Genomic DNA, 14,995 nt, shown 5'->3' with positions numbered 1-14,995 from the left:
CTATTCACAATCATACACAGATTCTTCCACATGGAAAATAAAAAAGTTTCCCAGAAATACTTTTGCTTTAAGGTACCTTTAAAATCCAGCACCCAATCATGTGATTTGGGTGCATCTGATGACTGCTGAGCTAAGTATCAGCGAGATGCTTTGAGCATCAGAATCTGCAGACAATGACACAGTGCCCTTTCTGTTATAAAACTCCATGTGCACAATGGATCACAGCTCAGGTTCATTTGGACCATGATTGCCAAGAGGTGAAACTGTGACTATTGCATGTGATGCAGTCTGCCTCATTAACCTTCACTTTCATCCAACACAGGAAACAGCATGACATCTTGCTGCCTTTATTTCCAAAGAGTCACAAAAGCCAGAGTCCGAGATTTTATTCCCCAACACTAAGACAAATAGACCTCTCTGAAGTGGCAAACCTGTATTTGGGCTGTACTGGGGTGCCAGCCTCCAGGCTGGACTTAGAGATCCCCCAGAATCACAATTGATCTCCAGTTGGCAGAGATCAATTCCCCTGGAGGCCATGCCCACTTAGGAGGGTAGAGTTTATGGCATGATACCCTCCTGAGGTCCCTCCCCTCTCAGGCACCACTCCCAAATCTCAAATCTCCAGGAATTTCCCAGCCAGAAACTTGCAACCTTAGCTGTACCACTTCAGATATTCCACCTTAGTCTTCTCCCTGATATTCTAGTTCCTTCTGAACCAGGTATTTATTTCCCATTATTGGTTATGCAGCCAACACAGTAGAGAGTCCAGTCTGAGGCACTCAACGAATCTTCCAGATTTGTGACTATGTTACATTTTTTGTGACATTTATCCTACAATAAACTGGTTTTAGTGCAATGGGATTGCTGACCTCCAACATTGTCTCCAACCACTGTGAAGAGTAGACTTGCGATTATCTGGCAATCAAGCCAGATAATACAAACCCCCAGGGTTTTTTTTTGGAGGGGGGAGGATTGCGCCTGAAGGGAATGGAGGTATCTGTATTCAATCACAAATACTTTATGATTGAAACACATCAGAAAGGTTTACGGAATCAGTCCTTGTTGATGGGGGAAATCATAGGAAAATGGCCAAAGTACACAAGGAATGTCTGCATTTCGCACAAGTGGGGTCTACATTCACACAGAGAGAGCTTTTTGCTGAGTCTTCAAAAAAAGAAGAGTCAAGCAGAAGGTTTTGAATGCTTATATTGCTAGCAAGTGTTGCAAACAGACTACCCTGTTGTGTGACATAATTGAGGAAATGCTCAGGTTCAGTTAATGGCTTATTATTTTATCCGGCAAAAGAGATTAAAAGCAGACTCATCTGCATGCTCACACACACCTACACACAGAGCAACTCCTCTAAGGCTTGTGACAAAAAAAACTGACACTAGTCACAGAAATGCAAGACAATGTTGACAAGAAAATGTCATGGAGGTAGCCAGGCTCAGTAGAGTCACTCTGAGCAGGAATACGAATAGTTCAGATGACCAGAATCCAATGTGATAACTGAAACCGAGCTCTGCCAAGTGAAGCCTCTTTCTGATGCTGCTATCTTTGTTCATGCTCCAAAGGTTTCAACTGCTGAAATCAGCATCACATTAATTTGTGTTTCACATTAAACAATAGTTGATAAAGGGCCAAAGATAAGAAAATGGCTTATGACATTCCTATTATTAAGGTATTTTCCTGATTGTAAAAAATAACCATCAGAGGGGATTTTTTTCTCTTTCTCTCTCTCTCTCTCACACACATCTATACATATAGATATTTTCTATTTAAAAAAATAAATGTCTCCCTCATGATTGCCTTTCTTAATACACCCTTTTATTCCGAAACATCTAGGAAACTGAATCCTCAATCCTTATTTAGTGTCCTATCTGACCTAGGCTAGTTCTGCTGCTTGCTGTTATGGCTAGGCCTGCCCCTCGAACCCAGGAGGTGCTGCCATTATGCATATTATTATGAGAAAGAACCGAGGAGAAAATCAGGCAGACTCTGCAGAAGACTGCACTGCAAAACACAGAAGCATGGTCATTTAAAAAGCAACAGAGGCCGAAGTCATTTCCCTCTTAAACTAGGTGGCACTCGGCCATTCTTTGTCAGAGGGTCTCGAAGGACCAGTGTGGTGTAGTGGTTAAGAGCAGTGGACTCTAATCTGGAGAATCGGGGTTTGATTTCTCACACCTCCACATGAGGGGCAGACTCTTATCATGGATTTGTTTCCCCACTCCTAAACATGAAGCCTGCTGGGTGACTGTGGGCTACTCACAGTTCTTTGGAACTCTCTGTACCTCACACCTACCTCACAAGTTTGTTGTGGGGAGAGGAAGGGAAGGGAATTTGTAAGCCCCTCTGAGTCTCCTTGCTGGAGAGAAAGGTAGGTATAAATCCAACTCTTCTTCATGTATTATCCCAGTGAATTCAACATGAGCTTGTCAGTACAAAGGGTGAATCTGCCTGAACATTTTACTGGCAGTGATGGTTACAGAGTCAAAACTAATTCTAACTCTCCATGTTAGTGGAGAGGTTCCAGGCTTAGTGGGGTCTTGCTTTGGCCTTCTACAGTGAAAAGTTATCTCCTACAACATGGGCAAAATGGTTCACACTGTGCTATAGACATAGGTGGGATCCTATGCTAAGTACTCCTTGACTGAAAAAGACTTCCTCCAATGGAGAAAGACTTGTCAGAAGGAATCATAGGTTCTAACCCCAGAAGTGCCCACCAAGCCAGTCACAGTACTCCAGGGGTGTAGTGGCCTTTGCCTGGTACTTCGCCATGCTCACGTTTTGCAGTGCTAGTCTAGAATCATGAACAGGAATTTCATTGGGCCATTATAGCAGGCCATGGCTCATAGCTGGTGGGCTGAGTTGGCCTTGCTACTGGCCAATGCACCCCTGTCAATTTGACATTAGGACACAAAGGAGCTATTCAGTTAGTAGCAGCATATAATGACTTTCTGTAATGCATACAGAGCATTACAGCATGCTGCTCTTACAAACTGAGGACAGGCAGGGAGTTCATTCTGTTGCCACTCTGCCGGAGTCCTCTCCTGCTAATGTCTCTTGTATGCCCCATATGATTGATTGCAACTTCCCAAACCACTGGAAGTACATTTAAGGACACACTGACCCCTGGATAGTTGATGCAAACTTAGCTGTGCTTCTGAAATAGCCATGAAAATAAGTCACAGGTACTGGTATGCCATAACTGGCACTGAATTTCTGAACATGCCAATCTGGTTCTACATTCAACAATGCTGGATTGGCAGCAGTTGCTGGATCCAGCAGCAGTGAGGGGGGCTTAGTGCCCCCTTTACCCTTTCCCCAAACATGTGTGCGCTTGGGCAAGTGTGTGCATATTGCATAAAGTCCTAGTGAAGTTTCTCGCAAAAAAATTATATAGGCTTCAGGCAACACAAAGACCACTTATTGCACCTCTCTGTAACCCTAGGATTGAGAGGTCATGTGCGTTACCAGATCTTCCTTCCTCCAAAGAGCATCCACTAGCATGCTCAAATATCATTGGCAAGTCCAGCTTCTTGAGATATAAAGCCAAGTAAGTACAAATCAGCAGCTGCAAATTATTCACACTGAATGCTGCTCCTTTTGAAGAGGAGAATGGCTTCCCCTCCTCCGCAGATGCACTCAACCCTTTCAGCAGGCTTAAAATTTGATGCATTTTCCATCTCTCTGACCAAAGCCACCTCTGAACTTTGATCCACCTTCACAATTGAGCCAGGAGATGGAAGAATTCCACTTATTGGTTGTTGGGGTGGTTATTTTTTTTTTCTGTTCGATTGTTTTCTGAAAACATCAGCACAGCACAGGACAGGACAGTCCTACCCACCCTAAATGTGTCGCTATATACATTCTACAGTAAGCTCTATAGCAATCACATGTAAACATCATTGTGGTGAGGAAATACTAGGACAGAAAAAGGCAGAGCTACAATGAGGCACTTGTCAATAGCAGATGCTTTTCTTTGGGCCAGACCTTGCTCCGGGGCTGATTATAGGAGGACTGAAGAGCCTTGCAATTTCTCAGGAAGTTCCAAGACACAGGTGGCACAAACAAGGAGCAGCAGCAAACATACCGACAATGTGTTTTCCCCCGCAATAGACTGTGAAATTCTGATGTGAAAAGTGTCATGTCAAAAGAGAGAGCTAAGCAAATTATTCAGGTAGGACTCTGTGTCCTACCTGGTAGCCTTTTTGACATGTGCCATCCTTACTGAGTCCATGGGACTACTCAGACATGTAAGGCTTTGGACAACTTGAGTTAAGCCTAAACCCAGAAGTTGCTAAGGTGTTGGCAATAGTTCAAGTTAAACAAATGTTAATGCAAGAGGGACCTGATGGGAAGATAATTTATCTGTTGGCAGAGTTAAGGCTATTATAATCTATCTACATGGGATGGCTTAATCCCAGAGGTCTCCCCTTTTTGTGACAAATAAACCAGACACGGTAACTGATGGAAAACTTAGTAAGCTTATTTGGTCCCAACTGGAAAAAACTGTCTTTTGACATTTCTAGTGATTTTGGGCAGTGCAATTCTAAGTGTGTGTGTGTGGGGGGGGGGGGGGGGTTGTTGCAGCATGGTTAGGGGGTCCTAAGCCAAAAGTGACTCTCCCCTGACCTCTGTGAAATTCCCTTATGTAGCACAATGGGCTGTGCCAACTTTTTTGCTGGCATAAATCTGTGCCGGCAAATGGGATGCTCCTGGGCTGAAAAGGCTCAGAAACCTGACTACTAAAGCTGGCTCTGCCCCTGGGAATGCCCCTTTCAGCACCAGTGTGGACTCTGGCATTGGAAGCTCAGGCATCGTGCTGCCACGTGGCTCCCCAATACCAACATAAGTGGCATTTACACCAGCATAAGGGTCACACACTTTCAGTTGTTTCACCCCTCCCCCCCAAAATTGGATTGTTAGGCTCCCTCTCACATCCCTCACTGTATAGTATCTGCTACACTAATGAGTACTAGCGGCTTGAGAATGTAACGACTGTGAGACAGGTACAGAGGGGATCCTTCTTCCTAAGGATTTTTTGGTCAGGAAGTTTGTGTGAATGTTCTGGCCTGACATAGTGGCACCCTCTGTAAATAATTTGCTTGAGCCTTCATAAGGTTGGTTATGCTAATTTACAGTGCAACCGAAAGGAGAATTATGGCCTACTAAGTCTATTGATTGACTTAGATGGATATAACTTACTTTAGGATTGCCCTGTTAGTTTATAATGCCTCAAGTTTGAAAACCCACAAGAAGCCAGTCAAGGGGACAAGTCTTTAGGAGATCAGATTTGAGCTACCAAAAAAATCAAAAGGATGCAAGCAGAAGTATGTAACATTGAATGCCTTTTGTAGGGTGGGGTAAGAGCATCCATTTTACAGAATTATTAATGAAAAGAGACAGGATCCTGGGGTTACTGTCGCTATGGCTAAATGCTTTATGATATGGCTTATTAAACTCCACTGAGGAGAGTAGTGTTTACAATACGCAGGGATGCTCAGATGGTAATTAATGTGTCATTAGCTGGCTTTGAGCATCACATACTCCTGTCTAGAGCAATGGCAAAAATGGTTTTGCCCCCATTCTACTAAGTATTGCCAAGAAAGCCTCCTGCTATCCACCTGGCAGGAGATTTTGCTTTGGTTAAAATGACCAGATGGTAAAAACCTATTCCTGAGGCTACCACTGATGCAATGTATGGCCTTGAATGGTTTGTTCCATGTTCCTATACTTCAAACTCCCAAATTTTGTTTACTGAGGTCCCATAAAACAACAGCTACCATTGTAATATATATTGTAAAGAGGAACCCTTTGGTTGAATCCTTCTGGCAACGGCTCTCAGACCTAATCAGTCTTTCTATTTTCCTAGCATGGAAGACAGATGGAGCTTTACCAAATTGTTACACTGCCAATTTAATGTTTTTAAAACTTCACGCATTGAAAACTATGTTCCTAGATCCAGCTGTGGCCTGCTAAATCAGTACACTGAATCTCACGCAGTCAACGATTTGAGAGTGGAGATCCTACAACTCAGACCATGCAAATGGGGAGAGTGGCTTATAGCAATATGAAAAACTCAATTTATCAAAAGCCAAAGTGGAATTCTCCACCAGGAAAGAAAAGCAATTTCACCTGAGCAACTGAGGAGTGCCCTTCTGGGCTTGGCCACATCTGCTGAGGAGCAAGTGCCTCATTACAGTGCATAGTTAAAAAATCAAGGAAGCGATACAATAAATCTGAATTACAGTACATCTGAGCCATAAATACATTATAAGTATATATTTCTTTCTTCTATTAAAAATTAGTTTACAATCCTGATTCTATTCACAATTAACAATTTTATCATCACACACTACAGACAAAAAAAAGTTATGAACACAGCTGCAACTCCACGGCAGAAGGAGGGAAGAGGGGACAGTCAGAGAAAGACGTGGACAAGAAGGGAACAAGAGGCTTTTGCAGGCTCATCCTAACACAACCAATCAGAAGCAAAGATACTAATGTGTGGCAGTGGAACATCAACACCATGGAGACTCACAGACAGAAGCAGCTTGTTCAATGTAAACATCAATTTAAAGGGACAGCAGTCTCTCTCTCTCTCTCTCATTCTTGTTGTATACTTGATCATTTCTTTGAAAACGTAAACATATTGGAAGTGCCTTGACTGAGGTATTGAGGTATTCCTCAAAGGTTAAGGCTGTTACCGATGCAGACTTTCCTGGGCCTCCTGCAGCAGGCTGTCGAAATCCATGGTCTCATATTTACTTTTTACTGGAGCCGGGGAGGATTCCTCTGTATTGGAATCTGATAGCAGAAGAGACAAAACACAAAGCTGTCGTGAAAGACACTAAGCAGAATATAGGTGAACCAAACAGTACATTCCCTTTCCTTTTCAAAGTCACAAGAATCATTTAGATCTGCTTTGAAATTTCTGGCTGCTGCAAAATGTCCTTGTCCTAGGACTGAGATGGCAGTCCCTGGTGGTTTCAAATTATTGCTGGTCAAACAAACTTGTACCACTCGCCTTGAAGTTTGGATGAGACCAGTACATGTTCAGGTTCCAGGTAGCTTAGTACTGCACAGGACTTTATTTTGTACCACACGTGATTTTTATCAGTGTTATTAGGGTCTGTATTTTAGATACCTTGTGGTACTGTTGTTTGTGGTTTTGGACACAGATTATACTTATAACAAGACTGCATCTGAAAGTAGACAGCAATTGCTGTGAGCCTTCTTCAGTGTAAAATTCTATTGAGTTGTACAATTACCTCAAGGAACAAAAATACATAAACTACTCTCCCACAAAGAAAACACATTTTCCAGCCAAATTAGAGCTGCGCAAGCATTGCTGTGGCAGACTCTTGTCAATTTCCTCCTGCAAAAGCAACATTACCTTGCCAATTTTACTGGCTACCAACTGCAAACCCAAAATACACCTTTGCCTTATTGTGACATTGCTAATGTGATATGATAAAGAGATTTTTTTAAAAAAAAATCCTGTTGAAAATGTGGAAGAGAAAATGGCTGAAGGAAAGGTTGGGCTCCCAAGCGGGGGCATGAATAAGGGCCAGGTGGAGAAATAAAAACCATTTCAACATTATCATATGCTCAAGGGAAGCTGGTATGGAAACAGATCAAAAATATTGCAGTAAAAGTGCCCAGGAAAACAATGGCAAAACCCCGGCAAAAGAATCAAAAGAAAAAAAGTAGCATTTTGGTGGAAAGTTACGTTGTAAATGACTCATGCAGAAAAGGATAGGAATCTGTAATAAACCCACTTTTATCCTGAGGTAAATGGTCCTGTCAATGATATCAGACCTGCTGTTTCCAGAATGAAGAAACAAGTGGAGCGCATAGCTCCGTGCAAAAACAAGTGAATGGTGGATAAAAAACTGAATAGTTAAAAATCCCAGGAATACTAAGTTTATATGTAGAAAGAGGAGGGTCATTCAGACACCTCAAAGTAGTTCAGGAACCCCTGATTGTGCAAATAAGCCATGAATAGTCATAAATCTGCTGGGTGGGAAATGAACATTAAGCACAGTTGATCAAGGGTACAGTGTCAAAAAAGGGGTCATGGCTGAATGGCAGAGCACAATTGAATGCACAATTTATGGTAACTAATTAATGGGTTACACATGGCATGCCACAGGAAGGATTTTTCTTGGCCTGAGACCCTGGAAAGTTGCTACCAGTTAAAGCAAAGAGTATAGATCGAGACAGATTAGTGGTTTGACTCAATATATGGCAGCTTCATTTGGCTTCTCTTCACTTGAAGAAATCATTTCTGGTAACTGCACACCAAAATGAAGGCTGTGGTGAGGAATTGGCTCTTTTTGGTTCTTCATACAGGCTTACCCAAGTCAGTGTATCTGGTCCAGAAGAAGTGCCCAAAGCCACCATAACTCAGCTGGAATGAGGGTTCATTTCTTTTCTGCAATGAGGCACCATTCTTCACAGATAAGGCGGCATGTTCTGAACACCGGTATGTGATGAAGCCGTACTTATCTCCCCTGAACAATGAAAAAAAAAGTAAGCAGGTATGACCTTACACATCCTCTGATGGTGTTGGCCCAATTCACTAAAGACCAGGACTATGTGTGCAGCTTTCATTAAATAAACATTTTGGGGTACGGTAATTCAAGCTAGACCCAAAGCAGTGGGGGTGACCCTGGAATCAAAGAATATTTGCATGTGTTTGCTTATCTCGCTTAATATGTTTGCTTACAACAGAAAAGATCAAGGATTTATTTGGGCCCTTGAAATCTCAGATGGTGAGATTTCACTAGGCATTACCCCCATATTTTCGATTTGTCTTAAAAAATAAGCTGATCTTCTCAAAATGTTAAAACTGTGCACCCAAAACTGGAACCATTACATATTCACAGAACACAAGCGCTGCAGGGCATAGGTCAACGGTGGGCTCATCTACATAGAGACTTCTCAGGGCTTTACCATTTGAGGATGGGTGGGATGGTGCCCCCGCATTAAAGGCTACCTAGCTGTAGAAAATTAGCATGTCAGAAATATTGTTTTTCATAGCGTATTAATTTTCACTGTGCAGGGAATTTTTTCTTTCTTTAAAAAAAGGGACTGAGCTCAAGCATGCCTCATCTACACCTCATGATTGTGAGGGAGTGAGGTTTGGGGTTAACTTTTATGCTGTTTTCATTGTTTTGTTTTGATGGTCAGTTTATTTATGATGTTTTTATTTTGACGTTTTATTGTTTTTAACCTTGTATAAGCTACCTAGAGTCTTTGGTATGAGGTGGAGTATAAATATTTATAAATAAAATAAATCCCACCACCTGCTTTCTGAAACAGCACAGTCAGCTATACCCATAGGCTTTTTCTGTACAGGCATATAGAGTGACCCTTGTGTGAGGGTCCATAGTGATTCATCTCAAGTTTCTTTGTTTGAATGTCCTCTTGTGGTAAAACTGGCTCCATGGCAAACTCTCTCCCATTATGTCAGAGTAAGACAAGGCTTCCACCTGTTGTGGTAAACTATAAATGTAGGGTGATTTCCATGAAGGGGGGGGGGGTCCCTTTCAGATAAATGACACTGACATGTGAAACCTGAGGAGGTGAGTCTCATGTAAGAACAATATCATGCCATTTATGCATGCACATGTTAGACTTATAACCTTTCAGGCTTTATCAAAGAAGCTCCATTGCCTTAGACATTCTTGGAAGGTAAAAATGGAATAAGCAAGTTGGCTTCCAGGATACACTATCTGGATAACTTTGGGGAGTATAACCTTTATCTTCCCAAAAAACAAGCATCATGTACTGCAACAATGAGACCTGCTAATCTGGAGAAAAATAGGATATGGCTATTTTAAGTGAATAAATACATGTCTAGATGAGAATTCTAGGATCGCTCTGTACATTTCTATTAATGTTCCACACCAGCATTACTTTCCCTTTATAAAATTAGGTAACAGGAGTAGGCATGTGGTTTTTCTGGTTGATGGTGAATGTGGCTTTCTGGAAGTAAAACAGTGAGTATGCGTGGTGTAACCTACTTCAGAACTGTTGTGAGGATCACTCCATCCATTTATGCCACCCTGAGCTCCTTGGAGAAACTATAGGGCATATTCCCATGAGCAACAAATGAATGTACCCTGGTTCTATTTTTGAGCTACAATAACTATAAACAGGCAGCCCAATCCACTTGCGGGGTGAGGCGTTCCACAGCTTCACAGCAGTGAAACCCAGAAGTGGGCACTGCCAGGGAGCAAACTAGTGTCCAATCAAATGCTGGCAAGCTGGGGCGTTCCCATAGGTGGAGCTGACTTTAGCATCTTTCACCTGGGCTGTAAAAATGGAAATGCCTCAACCAGGGCTTAGGATTTAAGCCACCCAAAAGGATGGCATAACTTTATTAAGCCCTATGGAGAGTTTCCAGGCAGCTGTAATATTTTTCTTTTAGCTGCCTCCCCACGCTACTTAGAAGCCCTCTGGAGCTAGCATGGTGGCCCAGTGGCAGCACCATCCCCAGCCACCTCAGGATCTGGATTGACCTGTAGGAGTGCCTGATCTGTGTGCCCTCCAGACTGAGGCCGTTTCCGCACGAATGTGGAAGCGGCCGGGTCGGCATAATTGACGCCGACCCGACGACGCTTGTGGACCGGCCTGCAATGGACTGGGTTCCTAGAAATAAAGCCAGGCAGCTGGCGCTTCGCTGAGCGCCGCACTCGAGCGTCGGAGCCAGCGCGGTCCTCATTCCTTGGTAGATAGCCACCGGGAGTTCGGGGACACGCCCCTGGCTTCTGCGCGCCGCTTCGCTCCAGCGGCGCAGGGCAGGGTAGGCGTGTCCCCTGGTGGCCTCGGCGCAACGCTACCGGAGAATCCGCGGGGACAAGGTAGGTAAGTGAGCCGCAGGAGGGGAGGAGGCGTTTGGAAGCTGCTGCCGCTCGCGACGGGTAAAGCGGGCGCTTCCCAGCCGGCATTTTTTCCCCTAACAAGAGCGCCTTCCTCGAAATGCTTCTGGGGAAACGCCGGCGTGGGGACGGGCGGCCGGCGCAAGGGCGGCGCGGCTGCGACACAGCTGCGCCCCCTGTGCGAATGGCAGCCTGGGGACGGCGTTTTTGCCGTCCCCAGGCCGCCATATTCCGCCCGTGCAGAAATGGCCTGAATATATTACATATGCTTCCACATAATCTCTTATTCAGATGATCCCATTATTTTACAGTTTTACAATTCATAAAACTTCAGAAGCACTTTTCAAAGGATTACAGTTCAAAATCACCAAGACAGATATACCATAAAAAACAAGCACTTCCCCAGAGAACAGGTATCTCTAGAGTCACATAAATAAAACATTCCCTTTGCTCCATGGACTCCAAATATGACAACTCTCCTGACCCACCAACAACAAAATGTACAGGCTAACTTTACAAGACTCATATGTCCAAAAATACTGGTCTGTCATCCCTTGTGACCACGGGGCGAGAGAAAAAAACTATTTTTGACTCACCTTTTATTTCTGGTCAAAACACAACACTCAACAATCTCGCCAAACACTTCAAAACGCTGCTTCAGTTCACTGGAGCTCATACTGCTGGAGAGGTTTTTGATGAACACTACCCGGCCTTCCCCCTGCTCGGATACAACAATAACCAATTAGGCCAGTCTTTACACTGGTCCTTTATGTTTTTACACTTGGTATCCCCACACCTTCCTTCATTCTAGCTGACAGAGTAGCACAACTTGATGTGTCACAAGACAGGACTAAGAGCCCTATCATTGCAAAAAGCTACTTGAGTGGCTGTCATCTGCTATTTCTTTCTCAGCTAGCACAGCATGTATTGTGTATAAACTTTTATCTTTTTCACATCTTTTTTGCAGGTCTCTGTCTTCTAACCTTCCTGGAAAAGTTACAGCACAGCTGTAGAGATATATCCCCTCAATGATATGATCCAGCAGGCCTGTCAAACACTCCTCTACAGCCTTGTTTAGGATGCTGTTGGCAGTGCTAGACTGATCCCTGAGTGAATGGCATTATGACAAGGGTTTTTTAATCTGGTTGATCCAAATTGTTCTGAGATCCTGACAGATGTCAGTAAGGAAGAGAGCGAAAGAGATGGTTGGAAGACTAGGATAATTTTTATAAGGGAATGGTGACACGCAGGAGAACATGGAAGTAGAGGGAAGGTTGCAAAATAAAACATCGTTGAAAAATAATTTCCTAGTCACCTTAATAGAGAAGTGCAGACAGTCAGCATATATATCAGCAGCACAGAATCATTTCTGTAGCAATAGTGGGGAAGGCCCTACCAAAATGTGTACTCAGTTCATTTCAACTCTCTGTTGATGGGCAGTCCAAGAGAGAGGAAAAAGTGGAAGATGTATGACTGGGCAGGGCCAGTCTTGAAGAACTCCACCTGCAAGAAAATCTCCATTTCTTTTCTGGGCCTTGCTCTGCCCAATCACATTAATGGGTGACTGAAGAGAGTTTTTGGCAATTGAGACAGTCCACTGGGTTATGCTGTTGTCTCAGGAAAGGGAAGAAGATATGCTCATCATTATTTTCTTGGAGGTTATTTTGGGATCAAAGTACAAACAATACACAAAATGGGAAATCTATTAATAAGACCTTCCTATATTTTAAAAGTAAAAGCAGCTGGGGGCGGGGTGGTGAATTGCATAAGGACTACGAAGCAAGGGAAGAGAAGTTAACCCTTTCAATTGTGTTGTTTTTCTGATTGAAAATCAGAATATCTCTTGGAGATATTATTTACCTTGGAGAGGAAGCCTTACAGTAAGATTTTATTTCCCCTGCAGGGGAAAAAAGAGGTAGGATTAACAGCACCATTTTAAGAAGAATTACATCTTTCTAAGCCTACTGACTTTAATAGAAGGCTGTAACTGTATTTAGATTGGTACTGCAAATTTAAGAAATGGGTATGGAAGGAATAATTACCCCTTTAACCTTCCACTTTATTACCCTTTTACCTTTAAAAAAAAAGGAAATCCTGATTATATATTCTTTAATTCACTGGGAATTTAACAACTTCCAGGAATTTAAAGTATGAAATCTTATTGTTTTTTATTTTATGTCCTTTTTTTAAAAAAAAAAGAAGGACAGCAAGAAGCAGAATGAGAACTGGATGGCCAGCTGAAATGAAGGCAGAGCAGAAGAAAGAGCTTGGAAACTGAGTAGCTAGTGAAGGTGGCAGTCACACCTCAGAAGTCCTCCTTGCCTTTGTACAGTTTCAAGATGAGGTCTCCTGCTTCCCAGTTGCTACTACAGAAAGGCTTCTTTTGTGCTGCTGCAGGCTGCACAGGCACGCATCATTGGTGTGACATACATGTGGCTACTCGAAAGAAGCTTCCGTGGATTTTTAAAGTAACAGCCAACCTCCATTCCAGCCCTCCCCCCGCCAAATATTATTGTACAAAGAAGGAGTGACGGGGTAATGAGGAACAAGCACTAGAAATCTACAAAAGCCCCCTAGGTGAGCAAACCAGTGGCTTGGAGTGCATTCCACCCCTCCTGCAGTAGCCTTATGTGTTGTTCTAGTTTCCTTTATTTGCTTGACAGATTTCAGACATTCCCCAGAACTCTATTCCTCACCTCACTATTTGATGAATTCTGCACTGGGCAACTGCAGTCCCTAGAACTCAGCATGTTGCCAGTTGTTTTCATTTTATTTCTTTCCAATCTCTGTGGGCTTCTACCATCCTCATACCAAGGGACACCATAATGCCAGTTAATATCCCATGTTACTCTTTTGTGGAACAGAAGTTGAACTTAAGGGCCCATTAATTGCTTTGCCTCTGCATTTAGATGAGTTTTGGAAAGAGGAAGCAATCTGTTCTGGTTGGAAACCACTGCCACTGCCACTCCATTCACTGCAAAAAAAAACCCCAAACCCATTCACTGCTCAATGGTCACTTACAATGGCTTTTTCTCTTCTCTTCTCCGTCTGCGCTGGGATGCTCACAGTTCCATCCTGACACTGCTTGCTATTTTCACATCTGTTGGTAAACAGATAAAACAGTCCTGAATGGACTCTTCCTGGTCTGCATGCTACAAATCACACACCAAGAAAAGCATGTTCCTTGTATGCAGGGTCTGATACATCTATGTTTTAAAATAAGCATAGATAGTATAGTCCAACAATCAGAGACATGGTCTTTCACCTTATAACTTTTATGTAAGGTAATATTTTAAACAACACCACCACCACCACCCCTACTACTACCTAAACTCTTACTCCTGCTATCACGATGAATAATTCTTGTTATTAATAAAAGGGTACCATCAATGCATATGCAATACATGGAGTAAAATAAGCAAAAACTTCCCTGAACAGTGACGATACTTTATCTTTGCAGTGTCACTGACCTATTTACACTCTACTAGAAAGCTACCTGCAGCCTATATTTTCATTATAATCTATATTCTGGTCACAATCCTCAGAACATCTGCATTTTTGAAGAGGAAGTTTTATGGCAGAGGAGCAAATACAGAAGCCATAAGCTCAGTTTCTACCTCTTTCTCTGTGCATCAGTTTGTGTGTACCTACCTACCTTCCCTGAACTGCTTTCTTGAACACACATGAAGCTACCTTATATTGAATCAGATACTTGGTCCATCAAAGTCAGTTACTGGCTTTTTCTGCACAGAACATTTAAAACGTTTTGAAAAGAATGATTTTGGAGGTTTTTTATTTGTACAGCATGGAAAAGAAAAGTGTTTCAGGTGAAAATGGTTCTTTTCTTTTTTTAAAAAAACAGAATGCTATTGTTTCTTTGAAGCTATGGAGACGTGAAATCTGCACAGCCTAGCCAATTCTCCTAGAGCATCTACGAAGCTTCAAAGATACCTCACAGAAAATTTAAAAAACCTGGGGAAACGACATGTTCACGTAATTGGCAGGCAATATTGAGTTTATTAGTGGGCCGCTGTGATGCTAATGAGGAAACTTCTGTAGAACTTCAACAAATGGCGGCCAGCATGGAGAAATGGCAGAAA

General features: G+C 42.7%; 1 protein-coding gene across 1 annotated transcript in view; it reads right to left on the bottom strand.

Annotated features, from left to right (window-relative positions):
- Positions 1-2,309: 2,309 nt before the first annotated feature.
- Positions 2,310-14,995, bottom strand: part of PPARGC1B (PPARG coactivator 1 beta) — a 139,360-nt gene continuing 126,674 nt past the window's right edge. Inside the window, exons 9-12 of the mRNA XM_048490575.1 lie at positions 13,917-13,995; positions 11,492-11,613; positions 8,368-8,522; positions 2,310-6,813 (exon numbers count right to left, since the gene is read on the bottom strand). Coding sequence (XP_048346532.1) covers positions 6,710-6,813; positions 8,368-8,522; positions 11,492-11,613; positions 13,917-13,995 — 460 coding nt within the window. The 3' untranslated portion in view covers positions 2,310-6,709. The remainder of the gene's footprint in view (positions 6,814-8,367; positions 8,523-11,491; positions 11,614-13,916; positions 13,996-14,995) is intronic.

This window comes from Sphaerodactylus townsendi, linkage group LG03, assembly GCF_021028975.2.
Source record: "Sphaerodactylus townsendi isolate TG3544 linkage group LG03, MPM_Stown_v2.3, whole genome shotgun sequence".
NCBI lineage: Eukaryota > Metazoa > Chordata > Lepidosauria > Squamata > Sphaerodactylidae > Sphaerodactylus > Sphaerodactylus townsendi.
This window is presented reverse-complemented; position numbering and strand designations above follow the sequence as displayed.